Below are 18,908 nucleotides of genomic sequence, written 5' to 3' on the forward strand. Positions count from 1 at the left end.
CACCCGCGGCGCAGCAAACCGGCCACCCGGGCCTGCACGTGGCGCGGCAGGAGAGGCAGCCCAGGGATGCGCCGGCCACGGGGCGCGGACTACAACTCCCGACAGGCCTCGGGCAGCGGCCGGGCGTGCGCAGTGGGTCCTGGGAGGGGCGGGGCGGGGCCTCCCGGCTGTCAGCTGTGGCCCCAGGCGCCCGGGCGGGGGTGGCCGCGGCCATTGGCAGAGAGGGGCCGGCGGGCGGGCAGGCGGGCCAGGCGGAGCGGCTGGGGAGGCGCGGCCCGGGCTGCTGCATTCGGCCTGGCCATGGCAGCGGCACCCCTGAGAGTGTGCATCGTGGGCTCGGGAAACTGGTGAGCGGCCGCGGACGCGCGGCGCGAGCTCCGCCCCCAGGAAGCCGCTGTCCCCGGGGGCGCCCCGGGCGGCGTGGGCACCGGGCACCGCGCGCGCGCGCGCGGGCGACCTCGCGGCCGGGCTGGGCACCGCGCGCCCGGGGGAGGCCGCGCCGGGGGCCACCTGTCTGCGCCCCGGCCACCTGCGCGCCACGCCCGCGTGTTGGGCGCGGCCGGCGTTGCCTGCTAAGGCCGGGCTCTCGGGGTCCTGGGAACGTGGTGTCCGGAAGCAAAGCCAGGTTCGGCAGGCCGCGCTGCTAGGGGCGTCGCGGGTGCCCCGGGGAGGCGTTTGCGGTGCCGTGCGTCCCCGCCGGGCTCGGTGGGACTTGACCGGGAAGAGAGCGCGTGGTGCCCGGGGCTCTAGCCAGCGCTTGGCAGATGGCAGCCGTGCGGGTGCCCTTCCCGGGGGATCCCTGGTGTTGGGGAGGAAGGCAGAATCTGGCGTCTGCAGCCTGTTTTTGCTTTGCGCGCACTCTTTCTCTCCCTGGGTGAGGGCCTGGCATAGAACAGCTGGGCGGGCCCCTGCCCTGTAGTCGCTGTGCCCACCTGGCCTTCCCTGTGGCCCCACAGTTGGGTCTTCTAGGAGTCCTGTGGCAGGTACTCGAGGTACCTAGTGCTAGGAAGTGCTTCTTGCGGCAAACCTTCCCTGGTGCCCGGCGTTCCCGTCCTCAGCAAAGCAAGGGCCCCCTCCCCGCGCACCTGGCGCCTGGCACCGACCTCTGGCGGCACTGCTCTGTCTCTACGCCCACCCGGCTTTGGAGAAGAGCACCTGCCCTCCGGCCTGACGCTGGCTAAGTAAATGCTACACCAATGTCCGAAAACTAGTTTTTAAGATTTATTTATTTGAGAGGCAGAGTAGAGAGGTCTTCCATCCGCTGGTTCACTCTCCAAATAGCCACTACTGCTGGAGCTGGGCTGATCTGGAGCCAAGAGCCAGGAGCTTCTAACGGGTCTCCCACGTGGACGCAGGGGCCCAAGGTCTTGGGCCATCTTCCACTGCTTTCCCAGGCCATAACAGAGAGCTGGGTAGGAAGAGGAGCAGCCGGGACTAGAACCGGCGCCCATATGGGATGCTGGCGCCCCTGGTGGAGGCTTAAGTTTACTATGCCACAGCGCTGGTCCCTGAAAACTAGTTTTTAAAACTGTATTTGATTAGGTAATACATCCAGGCATTTAAAAAAAAAAAAAAAAAGCAAACAGTGCCAAAAAATACAGTGAAACATTTCCCATTTGGGTTTGTCCCCCTACGTACCTCCCGGAGGACAGCCTGTTAGTAGCTGCTCTGTGCTTTCTGGAGGAATTCCACCAGACCCAAGCAGACGGGTGCACAGATTCCCGTAAACAACCGCTAGTTTGGACTCCAGGGTTTTACGCACTTTTCTGTAAGCTGCTTTTTTCAACCATGAAAGAGCGTTCCGCACAGCAGTTCATGGACTTGGCCCCTGTCCACTGCGGAGCTTCATTTACACGCAAAGCTTGGCTCTGCCCCGGGGACCCCAAGGTCACTGAGTGAGGTGTCAGCTGCCCAGTTGGCCGTGTCCCTGGAAAAGCGCTTGTTCTTTAACTATAGTTTCCTCTTCTGTTAAAATCCCACAGGTGCCACCCCTGTCCTCCCCTGCAAGGGGAGCGGCTTGGCCACACTGCGTTTGAGTCGGGGTAGTGGAGGGGACCTCCTGCCTGCTTCCCCCGGGATGTGGCTGCTGCAGGCTCACGTGCTCTGCTGTTTTCGTGGCCCACTGCAGCCCCGAGACATGGAGTAAAACTTGGCCAATGAGCCTGAGGCAGAGTGATCGAGACACGTGCCGATGGTTTGGGCTGGCTGCCTGGGTCCGCTAATTATGGCATCAGCTGGGAAGGGTTGCGTCTTCTCGGTCACTGCCATGGGTGCAGAGCCGCTTCTGTCCTAGAGAGCAGAGCACAGGCTCCCCAGAGAGACTGGGAAACATGGGAACTGAGTGCAGCCCGAGGTGTGGGGGGTGCACTTCCGGCTCAGTGGACCCCATGGAGGTACTGAGGTCTTTCTGGGTAGCCAGCCACCAGTGGCTCCAATCCCTGCCCTTAAGCCACATACCTCCGGTCTGAGAATGCATAGGGGCATGGAAGATCAAAAGAAATACAAAGTCTGAGATGAGATGTTACCTTTTACATAGCGCTCCTCAAAGTCTGGTGGCAAGATCAGGTACATGGGCGTTACCCCTGAAGCTACACTTGCTGAATCCCATTCCTGAGGGTGGGACAGACAGATTGCCCTCCCCCAAGGTCCTTTAACCTTCTACTAAAGGTTACCAAGAGGTAGACCTGCCCTTCCAGGTCGGTTCCCCCCACCCACCCCCAGGAATGTAAAGTTGCTTAAGCAATATTTACTCTTGGGATTTGGAGATCCGCCCAGGCTGCTCATGAAGATCAGGGTGTTGTCACCTTGAAGGTGAAAGGTAGCTACAGCCTTCGGTGAGTATCTCGCCAGTGTTACCTGCCTCACCTGTCGCCCGCTGCTCTGAAGCTGGCTGCTGGCTTGCCAGGCACCTGGGCGGGAAAGGAAGAGGGTTATGTAACGTGCACTTGTCGCGGCCCTTGGCGAACCTTCTTTGCCCTGGGAAGGCCAGAGGGAGGAGGAGGCCTGAGGAGGCGCCCTTGGCATCACGCTGAGCCCTGCTTTGCTGGGGTGGGGGCTACCTAACCTGCATGACTTCTCAGGCTGTGCCTTGTGCCTTGGAAAAAACAACAAAAGCCAAACCAGAGGGGAAACCAGGTTTCCTTACCAGCGTCTGGGGAGGGGTAATCCACACACCGCCCAAATCCAGGCCAAGAACTAAGACCATGGGACCTGATTGGCAGGGGAAGCGAGCGTCCAGACACACAGCCCGCGCCACCTGTGGGAGTCCCGCTGCCCGGGCCGCGCTTGGTAGCCCGCCTCTCTGTTGCTTTCAGTACCGGTCGTGCTGTCGGGGATTACGGTTAGGATTACGGGAGCTGATCCGGGGACTGTGCGTGGTGGGGGAGTGTGCGTGGTGACGCTGTTCTCATTAGTTTCCTCCTCCTTGTCCAGAGCCTTTATTAAGGCACACAGTGCACTGGTTTGGAGCCAGGCCAACCTGGTGGAGGATGGGGGAGAAGACAAAATCCCCGTGAGAGACTGAGGCGTGGCTGGAGGGTCCTCTAGGGAGCTGCCCCTCTCTTCTCAGCTTCTGTCACCCCTCTTGCTCTGAGACTAAAGACCAGGGGGAGCTTTGGCCCACTTGGCATGGACGACCGCAGCCGCGCGTGGGCCTCGTCTACTCGGGCTCCTGGTGCCGGCGCTCTGTCCTGCTCAGTCCCTGTTGTGAGCTGGCTGCTTCCTGGCTCCTTGGGGCCAGGCGTAGTCCCTTCCCTGTGCACGGTGGCGCCATCTGCCCTCGGCTTTGGGAGCTGCACGCAGACTTGCGTAGTCAAGGTTCCCTGGTGCACCAGGGTGAGAAGATTTGTGCAATTAGAAAGAAAAAGGATACTTCATCAGCAGTTTGTATCATTCCCCCACCTGCTTGGTATAAAAACCACCAGTACGAGGGCCAGCGCTGTGGCATAGCAGGTAAAGCCACCACCTGCAGTGCCAGCATCCCATGTGAGTGCTGGTTCAGGTCCTGGCTGCTCCACTTCCAATCCAGCTCTCTGCTATGACCTGGGAAAGCAGTGGAAGATGGCCCAAGTGCTTGGGCCCCTGCACCCACGAGGGAGACCCAGAAGAAGCTCCTGGCATTGGATCAGTACAGCTCCAGCCATTGCAGTCATCTGGAGAGTGAACCAGTGGATGAAAGACATCTCTCCCTCCCTCTCCCTCCCTCCCTCCCTCCCTCCCTCCTCCTCCTCCCCCTCCCCCTCCCCCTCCCCCTCCCCTTCTCCCTTCTCCCTTATTCTTTCTTTCTTGTTTGAGAGGGAGAGTGATAGAGATCTTGCATCTCCCAGTCAGTCCTCAAGTGGATGCAACTGCAGGCCGAGCTAGGAGCCAGGAACTCCATCTGAGTCTCCCATGTGAGTGGCAGGGGCCCAAATACTTGAGCTGCTTCTAAGGTGCACTAGCAAGGAAGCTGGATTGGAAGCAGAGCAGCCGGGACTCGAACCTGTGCTGTCATATGGGAATGGCTGGTGTGAGTGGCAGCTTAACCCACTGCGCCACAATGCCCACCCCAGCCTTGCATTCCTCACCTCTTCTTTCTCCTCCTCTCCCTTAGAGAGATCAGAGTGGCCACCCCTTAGGGATCATTATGTCTGTTATTTCACTAAATTTCCTGACAACCCCTTGTGGTACTATTATTATCCCCATATGACATAACTGGCATTTAGAAAAAAATGTGTTCACTGTCAGCTAATAAGGTGGTGTTGAAACCCGGATGCTCTCTCTGCAACGCCTTGGCCCCACAGATTCTTTGCATTTCCAGTGAGAAGCATGCTTTCACCTGAGGACAAGTCTCATCATAAAAATGTGAGGAATCTCTTCTCCCAGGGACAGCCCAACCTGGGATTCCAGTCAGGAGAAACCACGTAGAAACGAAGCCTCAGGAAGCATCATTTCTCCCTAAAGCAGGACCGGATCATAGTTTACTCTTTATTTAAAAGATCTGTTTATTTTATTTGAAAGGCAAATTTACAGAGAGGCAGGGGGGTCTTCTATCTGCTGGTTTACGCCTCAGGTGGCTGCAATGGCAGGAGCTAGGAGCTTCTTCTAGGTCTCCCATGTAGGTGCGGGAGCCCAAGCACCCAGGCCATAGCAGAGAGCTGGATTGGAAGTGGAGCAGCCGGGGCTTAAACCGGCACCCATATGGGATGCCGGCGCTGCAGGCGGAGGATTAATCTGCACCACAGTGCTGGCCCTTGGTTTTTTTTTTTTTTTTTTTTTTTTTTTTTTTTTTTTAGGTTTATTTATTTGAAAAACAGAGTGACAGAGAGAGAAAGGGAGAGGGAGAGACAGAGGGAGAGATTCCATTTGCTGGTTCTGTATCCAAATGGCCACAATGGCCAGAGCTGGGCCAGGCCACAGCCAGGAGCCTAGAACTGCATCCCAGTCTACCACTTGCTCAAGCACTTGGGCCATCTTCTGCTGCTTTCTCAGGCACATTAGTGGGAAGCTGGGTCAGAAGCGGAGCATCCAGAACTTGAACCAGCACCTGGGGGCCTGGCATCACAGTGCATCGGGTTAAGCCACCACCTGGGAATCCAGCATCCCATGTGAGCGCACGTCTCTAGCATGGGCTTTTCCCATCTGCAGGGGACCCCTAGCCTCTTACATGATTGGCTGTGTACTCTTTGTTCTTAGGACTTGCAGCCAACCGACATAGAGTTGACATCATGACCCAGGACGCTCAGATACAACCAGACACAAATTGTTTCACAGTTGCAAGTGTTGCTGTGAGTGATGAACACTGATATTTCCCTTTAGTTCCTGCTGAACCCCAGTCTGAGAAACCCCGTCCTCTTCCGTAGTAACGCAGTTTCTCACCCTCAGCATCACAGCTGGAGCCCCTCCCCAGGTGCACAGGGGCCTCCTAGGACAACAGTGTCCACCTCCTCTGGCTCGTCTCTGCCTGGTTTTTCAGCACTAAGAGAAGAAACAGGTTTGCATGGGTTGCAAGCAAGAGAAGACTCGAGTTTGTGTCTCTCCAGCCCTGGAGAGGGAGAATTCTGACCAGGAGCTCTAACTCTGGCTGTGTGCACAGCCGTCCCCAGGACGAGATGAGTCAGCCACATAACTACCCCATTTTGATGGAAGCTGTCTTCAAGCAGCTAAACCTCTGTTGTCTAAGATTGCACCTGAAGCGGTCCACCCCACGACAGGAAGTGCCCTACGGACTGAGCTCCAGGGCTCTTGCCCTTGTATGTTGGCTGTCGAGGTTCTGCACGCACAAACCCTTGGAAAGCTGCAGGTGTTGTGTTAGAGATGATTACTGGTCAGTGTGTTCCCGTGTGCAGTGATGTGCCCACGCATTCCCATCGGCCTGGGACAGTGGGTCACTGGGAACACGTTCCTTCACTCTCAGCAAATCTTAGGATGATTTCTCTGCTTATAATGAACTTCAGAGAGTCAGGGGCACTTTCTGATCTTCAGAACCAAGACCAGCAAAGATAGCAACTATCTTCATCCCGAGCCCTGAGTGTAGTTAATTGGCTACATGAGAGTTCTGTGTTGAGAAGGATTCTGAAGAAGAAAGGCTGCTGGGATCTATGGCAAGCTGGGGGTAGGGGCTGGGCAGGGGACTGGCAGTGTGGACTAATTTACCGCCGCTTGTTCTAGTTACTTCTGCCAAAGTGCTGCCCATCTGTGAGGCCCTGTTCTTGCCAGTTCTTGCTCAGCTTTGGCCTACAGCTGCACAGGTGTGAGGTTCTGTAACGAGGACGAACGCTCTTGAGTCTTTACCACAGGCCAGGCATCTAAGCAGTTTCCGTCCTAGCGGAGTTAATCCGCGCATTACCGGGTCTTGGCACCAAGAGAGGTTGTACAACGTGCTCCAAGTTACACAGTTGCTAAGGGGAGGAACGGCTAGACCATCTCTGCTCACCTTACTTGTTGTGGGTATTTGGAGGAGATTTAAATGTTAGTTTCAGTGAATTCACATTTAAATACTGCATATGGCTACCACATTGGATGTACTGTTTTTGTCCTTTTTAATAAATTTTATTTGTTTATTCAAGAAACAGGATTACAGAGAGGGGGAGGCAGAGAGAGAGGTCTTCGGTCCACTGGTTCACTCCTCAAATGGCCAGCTGCAACAACTTGAGCTGGGCCAATTTGAAGCCAGGAGCTTCTTACAGGTCTTCTCCCAGGTCTCCCACCTGGGTGCAGGGGCCCCAGCAGTTGGGCCATCCTCCACTGCTTTCCCAGGCCATCAGCAGGGAGCTGGATTGGAAGTGGAGCAGCCGGGACTTGAACCAGTGCCCGCGTGGGATGCTGGTGTCATAGGCAGAGGCTTAACCTGCTGCACCACAGGGCCAGCCCCTGTCCTTTTTTATTTAACTGTCTTGCAGATCCTTCTGTGTCTGTCCTTGGAGAACTTGGTTCTTTTCTGTAGTTGATTGTATTCCCGGGGATGGATGTTCCCGTTTAATCAGTCCCCTCTGGAGGGGCTTATAGGAATGCCTTTTTTTTTTTTTTTTTTTGCTTTTATTAACAGTTCAGCAGTGAACAACCTACTCACCCATCTGTGGATACATCTGCAGACACCAGGACTGTTAACAACACGTGGGAAGCAAGTTCGTTGTGATTGCTTATTTCATTTTTCACTTTGGAATGAGCAAGTGTTAGGAAGGGGGAGGGCAGCATCCTGACCATGGAAGGCGCAGAAATGTGTGCAGGAAAGAGTTCGCTAACTGTGGATCCCCCTGCACGTCTGGGGTCGGCTCGGCTTGGATTTAAGCGCTCAGATGTTGCAGGAAACTCCAGCGGGTGTTTGGAAATAGTTTCCAATGCTGCTGCCAGGGCAGTGTTGAAAGGCTTTTCAGTTAGTGTGTCAACAAAGAGCAGGTGCCAGTGGTTGTTAGAATTTGTGCTGCATGGTTTAATTTATTGTCTGAGAGGCAAACAGACAGAAATCTTCCTTTCGCTGGTTCACTCCCCAAATACCTGCAGCAGCCAGAGCCGAGCCAGGTCAAGGCCACGACCTTGTAACTCAACCCGGCTCCCCCAGGTGAGTGGCAGGGACCCAGGTATTGGGCGCTGTCCTCTGCTGCCTCCCAAATTTGCTAGGGTGGACGTTGTCCCTGCATTGACAGTGTGGCGGGGCTGTCATGGATGGGTGTTTTAGGACCGACTAGGAGGTGTGTGGTCCACCCAGAGCTGCTCCAACTTGGCTGCTCTTTGAAGCCCTGCCTTTGTGTTCCCAACGGGAAACGTGGAGATTAGGGTTGTAGGTTTCAGTTGCTGCACAGGCCTCTGTTTTCTGGTTGGCCGCCCAGCCTTGGCACTTGCTGTGACTCGCCTGCCTTGGACCGAGCTCTGCTGAAACACCTCAGAAGTTGGGAATGACTTGTAATCAGAGGGAAGCAAACGTAAACAGCACACATCTGTTTTCGGAAAATACAGAAAAGTATGAGGATTACAGTACTGTTTGCTTGTAATCCTGCCAACCAGAACGTGATGTTTTCATGCAACAAGTGTTTGCTGAGCACCTGCGCTGTTAGCTCTCCTCCAGCTCCAAGGTGCACACGGATCTCTTAGGAGCTGAGGCTCAGCATCTCTTACAAGCTCCCAGGGATGTTTTGGCTGCCCACCTATGAGCCACATACTTTTTTTTTTTTTTTTTTTTGAGAGCTAGAGTCAGCTCCAGCTCCCATCCAGTGGTTCATTCCCCCAAATGCCCACAGCAGCTGGGCCTGGGCCATCTAGAAGCCAGGGGCTGGTAACACAGTGCAGGTGTCACACCTGGGTGCCAGGGATCCAAGTTTGTGAGCCACCCACTGATGCTTCCCAGTGTGCACTCAGCAGGATGCTGGAATTGGGAGCCGATCTGCAACTGGTACAGGCACTCCAATATGGGATCTGGGTGTCCCAGGCAGTGTCTTAATGCTGTGCCAAATACCCATTCCCGTGAGCCATGCTTTGTTTTGTTTTGTTTTGTTTTTTAAGATTTGTTTGAAAGTCAGAGTTACAGAGAGAGAGGTGGAGACACAGAGAGAGAGAGACATCTTCTACCTGCTAATTCACTCCCCAGATGGCTGCAATGGCCAGTGCTGGAGCAGGCCAAAGCTAAGAGCCAGGAGTTTTATCTGGGCCTCCCACATGCATGACAGAGACCCCAACACTTGAGCCATCTCCTTCTGCTCCTCCCAGGCCATTAGAAGGGAGCTGGATCAGAAGTGGAGCAGCCAGGATACAAACTAGCACCAGTACGGGATGCCAGTGTTGCAGGTGGTGGCTGTACCCTCTACACCACGACGCTGGCCTCATGTTCCATGCTTTGATTAGAACCTGACTGCTCCAGTGTGCTTTCTTGCAACCCTATTTTTGTGTATTTTTTAATTGTAGTAGAATGTCTACAAGATGTACCGTCTTAACCATTTTTCAGTATACAATTCAGAACTGTGAATTTGCATTGTTTAACCAATCTCCACAACTCTTGTCATCTCGCACAACCGAACTCTGTAGTCATTGAACCACAATTCCTGGTTCTTGTCTCCCGGCAGCCCCTGGTAGCCACCCTTCTACTTTGCCTCTCCATGAACTTGACGACGCTCGGTGTTGCGTGTCAGTGGAATTATGCAGTGCCTGGCTTATTTCACTTAGACTTGTATGTTCAGCATCCCACACTGTAGCGTGTGTCAGAGTTTCCTCGGACGGCCGAGAGTCTCCCTGTGCATGTGATTTTGTTTATCTGTCCACGTGCAGGGGACACACAGGGATGCCTCCGCCTGGTAGCTGCTGTAAATAATGGTGCTGTGCGTGCAGATACGCAGCTAGCTCTCTGAGAGCCTGCTTGCGGCGTCTCCCCAGAAGGGGAAGTGCTGGATCCTAGGGTCGTTCGATTTTTAACTGGCGAGGACCAGTTCTGTTTCCCACCACGGCAGCACTGTTGTAGGATCGCGGCGACAGCGCACAAGCCTTCTGGTTTGTCCACATCCTTATCGACACGGGTTATTTCTGGTTTTGATGGTGGCCGTCCGAGCTGGGGTAGGCGGCACGTGTGTATGAATTGTCCGTGGCCGCCACGTATCCCGCTTTCTGGGAAGTGTAGTGTTCTCTCCCAGGCGGTTCCTGCAGTTTCAGTTTGGATGGGCCGGGAGCCTTTTTTGGTCTCTTCCCATACCACCTCTTCTTTAAGTGAAGCGGCTCATGTTCTCATGTTCATCTTTCCCCCTCTGTGGTTTCTCCCTTTGACTAGAAGCTCAGAAAACCTCCCTATCTGGAGGTCAAATAGACATTGTCCAAGTTGAATCTATCTTTAAAATACTTCCTTTTTTATGTTTGCATCCAATGCACTGGCATTTGTATTTTAAAAGCCCTTTGGCTGCAAAGAATCACGCAAAATGTTAACAAGGTTCTTCCTGGGTGGTAAGACCAGTCATAATTATTTTTTTCTTTCCTGTGTTGCTTTTGTGAGTGTAGATGTTATTTCAACCAAATTTTTTTGCATTAAAAATTATTGGCCGGTGCCTCGGCTCAATAGGCTAATCCTCCGCCTTGCGGCGCGGACACACCGGGTTCTAGTCCCGGTCGGGGCGCCGGATTCTGTCCCGGTTGCCCCTCTTCCAGGCCAGCTCTCTGCTGTGGCCTGGGAGTGCAGTGGAGGATGGCCCAAGTGCTTGGGCCCTGCACCCCATGGAAGACCAGGAGAAGCACCTGGCTTCTCGCTTCAGATCAGCGTGGTGCGCCGGCTGCAGCACGCCGGCCACGGCGGCCATTGGAGGGTGAACCAATGGCAAAGGAAGACCTTTCTCTCTGTCTCTCTCTCACTGTCCACTCTGCCTGTCAAAAAAAAAAATTATTATGTGGGAGAAGAGATAAAGAGAGAGCACTCCCATCTGTAGGTTTACTTCCCAAATGGCCACAGGTGGAGGGAGGGCTGGGAGCAGGAGCCTGGAACTCACTGCCTCCCAGGGTTTGCATTAGCAGGAAGCTGGAGTCCAGAGCTGGAGCCAGTTATCCAACCTGGGCTCTCTGATGTGGGCCTTTCTCTCTCTCTCTCTCTCTCTTTTGAAGATTTATTTATTTATCTGAGAGGCAGAGTTACACACACAAAGAGAGGGGGAGAGAGACAGAGAGAAAAGACAGAGAGAGGTCTTCCATCCGTTGGTTCACTCCCCCAATGGCCGCAACAGCCAGAGCTAAGCTGATCTCAAGCCAGAGCCAGGCTTCTCCTGAATCTCCCATGCAGATGCAGGGGCCCAACACTTGGTCCATCTTCTGCTGCTTTCCCAGGTCATTAGCAAGGCACTGGATCAAAAGAAGAACAGGGGTTGGTGCCGTGGCACAGTGGGTAAAGCCGCCGCCTGCAATGCTGGCCTCTCATGTGGATGCTGTAACTCTGCCTTTCAAATAAATAAATAAACTTTTTTTTTTTTTTTTTATTAAAAGGACCAACAGGGACTCGAACTGGTGCCCATATGGGACTCTGGCACTGCCGGCAGAGGCTTAACCTACTAAGCCACATGCCAGCTCTGGGAATTTATTAACTGCTAAGGCAAACTGGCCACTTTCTTGCTCATGAAGCAATATTGGAGATGAGCCCCGTGGAAGTGATGGGCGTGGGAGGTGGGGAGCCTGGCTGAGCCCATGCTACTTCTCCTCCCCAGACCTCAACATCCTCCTTGGCGAAAGAGAGGGAGGGGCTGCAGGTTCCCTGGCTGATGTGGCACATCCCCAGCCTGGGGAACACATTGCACCTTTTTAGAGAGGAAGACCATGGAGGCCGTGGGCAGAGAGCAAGTGCCAGGGCCCCGCTGGGGGTCGCTGAGCTGGAGATTAGGATGTGCAGCCGTGGGTGTCATCAGCCAGGACCCAGTGCCGTGGGGCAGAGCGCAGAGCTACGAAGACCCAGCCTGCAGCGCACAACCCCTCCAAGTCCAGCTTCCTCACGAAGGAAGGGGTTCATAACAGCGCCTGCCCCTGGATGGGCAATTGGGCAACTGGCATTTTGCAACAGATGGGCACCAAATCGCCCTGCTTTGTGCTGCTGAAGCCGTCTGCCCCTGCGCACCCTTGCCTCCTCTTCCAACCTCCTCCCCCTCCCCATGCTGCCCCACCATCTCCTTCTCCTGCCTCCTCTCTCCCTCCCCTCCTCCTGGTTCCCCCCACTCCCTCCTCTGCCCCCTCCCTGGAAGTGCTGGTTGAGTGACAGCAGTGCTATGTCACTGTGTCTCCGCAGGAGAGAATTTCCAGTGCTGACCTTTGTTCCAGGGGCCTTCCCCTGCCTCAGGGTCTCTCTAGCCCCTCCCCAGGTAGGGCCACTTAGCCCAGCCCTCAGAGGCCAGCCCTAGCCCTCTCTCCTCCTGGCCACCCCCCAGTCCCGCCCTGAACTCCCTGACACCTGTAGGGGCCCCTGTGTCACTGTGTCAGCCACACAAGGTGCAGTCCCATTGGTTTGTGTGCCTCCTACAACAGTACTGTGAGCACAGAGACCTGTTTTTGACAACCCCACAGAAGTAAGCGGTGTAGCTGGGGTGTCCCTCACTCCTTGTCCTGTCAGTTTAAGCCCTTCTGGACCCCAAAGGGTAGACAGACACAGTCTGGTGGGCTCAGTTCTGCACAGCACCAGTGGTCACTTGCATTTTCTTAATTCATTCCAGCAGGTACTACAGACAATATGCCCCTTGGCTGCAAGTGTTTTCCTTCCCTGGAAGGTGGCTGTGTGTTCTTGAGTACTTGTTTGCCCTCTTGGGGTGCCAGACTCTGACTCCTGGGGTTTGCCGGCCCTCCACCCACTGATGCTCGGACCCTCAGAATCCCCCCCACCCCCCGGCTCTCCTTGACCTTGTGTGAGTTCCTTGATGCTGTAGAACACTCAGAGCTGGAGCCGAGTGTGCGAGCAGCTGTGTCTAAGATTAGACTCAAGGTGATGATGGTGGTGGGGCGATTCCTGGCCTCCCTCCTACAGAGTGTCGGGAGGTTTGGATGAATGAGTGTTTAATGAGCTATCCTGATGGCATGGAATGAGGATTTCGCAGGCACAGCTGCATGGCCTTGATATTTATAGCTATGTTGTGAGCAAGGAATACATCCGAATTCTAGATCACTGGGCAGAGCAGCAGCGTGGAGCCGGGGCTGAGCTACTGGGGAGCTCCAGAAACTGCAGGCAGGGGCAGACATTTATCCACATTGGAGCACCTGAGTTTAGTACCCAACTATGACTCTCTCTTTTTTAATTATTTATTTGAAAGTCAGAGTTACGAAGAGAGAGAGGGAGAGACAGAGAGGTCTTCCATCTGTTGATTCACTCTCCAAATGGCTGGAATGGCCAAGTAGGGCCAGGCCAAAGCCTGGAGTCAAGAGCTTCTTCCGAGTTTCCCACATGGGTGCAGGGCCCAAACACTGGGGCCGTTTTCCACTGCTTTCCCAGGTGCATTAGCAGGGAGCTGGATCAGAAGTAGAACTGGCCGGCGCCACGGCTCACTAGGCTAATCCTCCTCCATGCGGCGCCGGCACACCGGGTTCTAGTCCCGGTCAGGGCGCCAGATTCTGTTCCGGTTACCCCTCTTCCAGGCCAGCTCTCTGCTGTGGCCAGGGAGTGCAGTGGAGGATGGCCCAAGTCCTTGGGCCCTGCACCCCATGGGAGACCAGGAGAAGCACCTGGCTCCTGGCTTCAGATCAGCGCGGTGCGCCGGCTGCAGCGCGCCGGCTGTGGCGGCCATTGGAGGGTGAACCAACGGCAAAGGAAGACCTTTCTCTCTGTCTCTCTCTCTCACTGTCCACTCTGCCTGTCAAAAAATAAATAAAATAAATAAAAAATAAAGAAGTAGAGCAGCCAGGACTCGAACTGGCACCCATATGGGATGCCGGTGTTGCAGGTGGTGGCTTTAACCACAACACCACAGCACCAGCCCCTCCACCTGTGGCTCTGGACTCCAGCTTCCTGCTTGTGCAGACCCTGGGAGATAATACTGATGGCTCTAGCTGTGTCCCTACCTCCCATATGGGAGACCATAATTGAGTTTCTAGTTCCTGCCTTAGCCTCAGCTCAGCTCCAGCCAATCACCGGCGTTTGAGGCGTGAACCAGTAGATGGGAGATTGCTCTGTGTATCTGTCTGTCTCCCTCTCAAATCAATTAAAAATTACAGATGGCCTGATGCCACCTAGAGGTGCCAGGTTCATTGTCCTGGGGTGTGGCCTGGGATTCAGGTTCTTTTAAATCTCCCAGGTAACTCTAGTGGACAGCCAACATTGAGAGCCACTGGTTTAGTTTCTCAATTCTGACTCGGGAGAGGAAGAATACTTCTAATCCATGATAGAATTCTTTGCATTTCCTGGTTGTTAGAGCACAAAGTTGATCTGCTGGAACGAGCTGGAGTTGGGTTGGAACAGCTGAGGTCATCCGGGAGTAGGGATCCGTGTCTCTAAGTTCTTCTGCATCAGCTTGGCCGCCCCTTCTGTGTGGTCACTCCCTACCCACTCCATCTCACCAGACTGTCTGGAGTAGCATGATCTGTGATTTGCTCCGCACACCTGCAGAGTTGTCTAAGAAACGAAGTTCAAAGTCCTGAGGCAGAGGCTGATTGGCTGAGCTGGGATCAGGTGTCCACCGCCGCCCGATGAACGGATTCTGTGAGGTGGCACAGGTGCCTGGGCCAGCCCCCCTCTGCAGCCTGCATCATCGCTGCCCAGGACTGGTGTTCACTAGGCTGGAGTTCATGTCCTCCCCTGTAGGGCAGGCTATGGGCGATGTCTTTTACCAGGTGGCAGAGAAGGGAGTATGGGGACAGGGGTAGAGGGTGGGGAGGGATGCAAACCACTCGGAGACCTGGGGGCAGCCCTCTTCCCTTCTTCCTTCCTGGCATCCACTCAGGTCCTTGTCGTTCCATTAGGATTCTACCTTGGGTCTTGCAGCTCATCTGAACATAACGTGTTTTACCATAGCTATGTATTGCCCTCCTCGATGAATTCAGAATATAGCCTTGTTTCCATTGAGGCTTTGAAAAGCCTGGTGTCATCTTTATGCCTTTGGGTGGCTTTCTTTTCTGCCCGTGACTCTCTCCTCAAGATAGGCTGATTCTTAGTACAGTTTGAATGTCTCCCTTCCTAAATGCCCGGGACCAAAAGTCTTTCAGATTTGGGAATATTTTCATATGTATAATGAGATGTCTTGGGGCTGAGATCCCAGTCTGAACACAGAGTTCATGTATATTTCATATATACCTTATTTATGCACATAGCCTGAAGGTAATTTTATACAATGATTTTTATAATTTTTAAAAAAGACTTATTTATTTGAAAGGCAGAGTGACAGAGAGAGAGATGGAGAGGGAGAGAAAGAGAGACTTTCCATCTGTTGGTTCACTCCCCCAATGGCCACAATGGTCAGGGCTGGTCCAGGACAAAGCCAGGAGGAGCCTGGAACTCCATCCAGGTCTCCCGTGTGGGTGTCAGAGACCCGAGCACTTGAGCCTTGTTCCTCTGCCTTCTCAGGTGCGTTTTCAGGCAGCTGGGTCAGAAGTGGAGCACCGGCGCCGTGGCTCAACAGGCTAATCCTCCGCCTTGCGGCGCCGGCACACCGGGTTCTAGTCCTGGTCGGGGTGCCGGATTCTGTCCCGGTTGCCCCTCTTCCAGGCCAGCTCTCTGCTGTGGCCCGGGAGTGCAGTGGAGGATGGCCCAAGTGCTTGGGCCCTGTACCCCATGGGAGACCAGGAGAAGCACCTGGCTCCTGCCATCGGATCAGCGCGGTGCGCCGGCCATTGGAGGGTGAACCAACGGCAAAGGAAGACCTTTCTCTCTGTCTCTCTCACTGTCCACTCTGCCTGTCAAAAAAAAAAAAAAAAGAAGAAGAAGTGGAGCAACTGGCATTGATTTGAGATGCTGGCATCACAGGTGGTGGCTTAACCCCCTGTGCTGCAGTGCCAGTGCAGTTGTTATAATTTTGTGCGTGAAACAAAACTTCATGGTGTGGAATTGTCTACCTGTGGCATCAGGTTGGTGCTCAGAAAATTCTGAATTTGGGAGCATGTTGGATTTGGGGTTTTCAGATGCAGGATGCTCAACCTGATGTTTGAAGGAGTGGTGCTTTAGACCTCTGAGCTTTTCTGACCGCAGGGGGTGGCATTTCCGAAGGCTCAAGCCTGACGCACATCACGTGACGCCCCGTGCTTGAATCAGGTTCACAACACATCTCCTGGATCGTACTTAAATGCTTCTTATTCTTCTGCCCAACCGAGTTTAATGTTTTTCTTTCCCACGATTGCTTTCCCAGGGGTTCCGCTGTTGCAAAAATCATCGGCAATAATGTCAAGAAACTTCAGAAGTTTGCCTCCACAGTCAAGATGTGGGTCTTTGAAGAAACCGTTAATGGGAGGAAATTGACAGACATCATCAATAACGACCACGAAAATGTCAAATACCTCCCTGGTCACAAGCTGCCGGAAAACGTGGTAAGCCTCTGGGGCACAAATGCGTTGGGCTCCTTCCGCTGAGCGGTTCCGGGATCTGGAAATGGGGCAGCTGCCCACCTCTCCTCCTGCTCCCTTCCCCTGGTTGGGTGGATTTTCCTGACTCTGAAAATGGGCCATGGCAAAGGGCCCCAGGCGTGCTGGCTTCAACAGCAGAAATTAATTTTTGTACAATTCTGGAGGCTTCCAACGTGAGATTGGGGTGTTGATTTCTTCTGAGACGGCTCCCCTTGGCGTAAGCTTGGCTATGTCTCCCCGTGGCCTCGCCTTCGAGCCTGTCTGTGCCGACCGACATCACTGGCAGGTGCTTGCACCTTTTTAAGACACAGGTCTCCAAAGACAATGACGTTCGAAGGTACTGAGGTTAGGACTTTGATATTTGAATCTTGGTAGGGATGCTCTTCAGCCCATGATGGCGTCTTCCTTGGAGTTGGGAGCGTTGACCGCATTGGAGCTGAACTAACAGCCTTGCCTTCGGCTGTTCGAGCCCCGCAGGTAGCTCCTGAGACGCCATAGTTCTCCTGGGCCAATGCTCTGGCCTGTCATTAAAATCAGGGTCCAGGCCTGACTCCCAGAGCGAGCGAGGAGAAAGCGAGGCATTGACACTTGAAAACTCAAGCTTGTACGCTTGGGAGAGGAAAACAGAGGTCCTTCCCTGGGCTCGTCTTGTTGGCTGGCAGGACAAGGAAGAAGCGTGGGGAGTGAAGCCGGGGACGGGGGGAGGTGCCTGCCGCTTGTCCTTGTGCAATTAAGAGCTTCGTTGCCAGATTCGCCTCTCGGTGGCTTTCTGTCCGCTACAAACCAGACGTCTTTGGCTGTCCGATTCCCGTGGTTAACTTGAGAAGTCATCTCTCTTGCTACCGAAGTGCCCTTGGCTGCCTGTGTTCACTCATCAATGCTTTCTGAGCATGTACCGTGCGTGCAAGGCTCAGTGTCAGGTGCTAGGCACGGGCACAGGAGGAGGACGGGCTTGGCTGCTGGAGGGCGGTGAGCAGGGGCGACTAACGTGTAAACCAATGCACGTGGCGAAGTTTGAGGTGCAGAGCCCAGCTTACTGCAGCCCTGTGTGCTGGGTTACAGTGTTGTTCAGTGTCAGACGTGGTGCTAAGCACTGTGCATTTCGTCTCCTGGAATCCTTTGGTTGATCCTGTTCCTTTTCCCATGATAATCATGCGTGTCATTGTTTGCTGGAGGAACCCAAGTCTCTGGCGGCTGATGACCTTGACAGCCCTGCCCAAGGTCATGCAGGGCAGAGGTGCGCTCTGCTTCCTGGGGGGCTCCCTGCTGAGCCTGCAGACTCTGTTGCCCCTAGGCAAAGACAGCCTCCCGCTCTGCCCCTGAGCTGGGGTGAGCCGGCCTTCCCCACAGTTGTTCTTGGTGCTGGACCCTTAGGGCCGGGAACTTGGAAGTTAGGCCATGCGAATCCTGTGGAGAGGGGAAAAGGAACAGCTGGTCCTGCCGCAGCTTTGGGGCAGAAAGTTCTCGAGTTTCACTTTTGTTTTAAGATTTATTTATTGGCCGGCGCTGTGGCTCAACAGGCTAATCCTCCGCCTTGCGGCACCGGCACACCGGGTTCTAGTCCCGGTCAGGGCGCCGGATTCTATCCCGGTTGCCCCTCTTCCAGTCCAGCTCTCTGCTATGGCCCGGGAAGGCAGTGGAGGATGGCCCAAGTGCTTGGGCCCTGCACCCGCTTGGGAGACCAGGAGAAGTACCTGGCTCCTGGCTTCAGATCAGCGCGATGTGCCGGCTGTAGCGGCCATTGAGGGGTGAACCAACGGCAAAGGAAGACCTTTCTCTCTGTCTCTCTCTCTCTCTCACTATCCACTCTGCCTGTCAAAAAAAAAAAAAAAAGATTTATTTATTAATTTGAGAGGTAGAGTCACAGCAGACAGGGAGAGACAGAGAGAGAGGTCTTCTATCCGCTGGTTCACTCTCCAAATGGTGGCAATGGCTGGAGCTGTGCCAGTCCAAAGCCAGGAGCCAGGAGCTTTTTCTGGGTGCAGAAAAAGCTGCACATGGGTGCCGGTGCCCAAGGACTTGTCCCATCTTCCACTGTTTTGCCAGGCCATAGCAGAGAGCCGGATGGGAAGTGGAGCAGCCGGGACTTGAACCAGCACCCACATGGGGTGCTAGAGGCTTTACCTACTAAGCCGGCCCCATTACTTTTCTTGTTTTTATCAGAATTGATTGTTTCTTCCCTTTGTAAACTAAAGGCTTCATTTTTTTTAAAAGATGTGTTTATTTTATTTGGAAGGCAGAGTTACAGAGAGAGAGAAAGAGAGAGAGAGAAAGAGATTTTCCATCTGCTGGTTCACTTCCCAAATGGCCTCAACCACCAGGGCTGGGCCAGGCCAAAAGCAGGATCCTGAAACCTCATCTTGGACCATGTAGCGCTGCTTTCCCAGGCGCGTTAGCAGGGAGCTGGATTAGAAGCAGAGCAGCCAGGACTCCAACCAGTGCTCATATGG

General features: G+C 54.3%; 1 protein-coding gene across 1 annotated transcript in view; it reads left to right on the forward strand.

The window, feature by feature from the left end:
• The first annotated feature begins 236 nt into the window (after positions 1 to 236).
• GPD1L (glycerol-3-phosphate dehydrogenase 1 like) overlaps positions 237 to 18,908 on the forward strand; it is a 43,626-nt gene continuing 24,954 nt past the window's right edge. The window contains exons 1-2 of the mRNA XM_062215721.1: positions 237 to 347; positions 16,245 to 16,422. Of these exons, the coding sequence (XP_062071705.1) occupies positions 301 to 347; positions 16,245 to 16,422 (225 nt within the window). The 5' untranslated portion in view covers positions 237 to 300. The remainder of the gene's footprint in view (positions 348 to 16,244; positions 16,423 to 18,908) is intronic.

This window comes from Lepus europaeus, chromosome 2 (assembly GCF_033115175.1).
Source record: "Lepus europaeus isolate LE1 chromosome 2, mLepTim1.pri, whole genome shotgun sequence".
Lineage (NCBI taxonomy): Eukaryota > Metazoa > Chordata > Mammalia > Lagomorpha > Leporidae > Lepus > Lepus europaeus.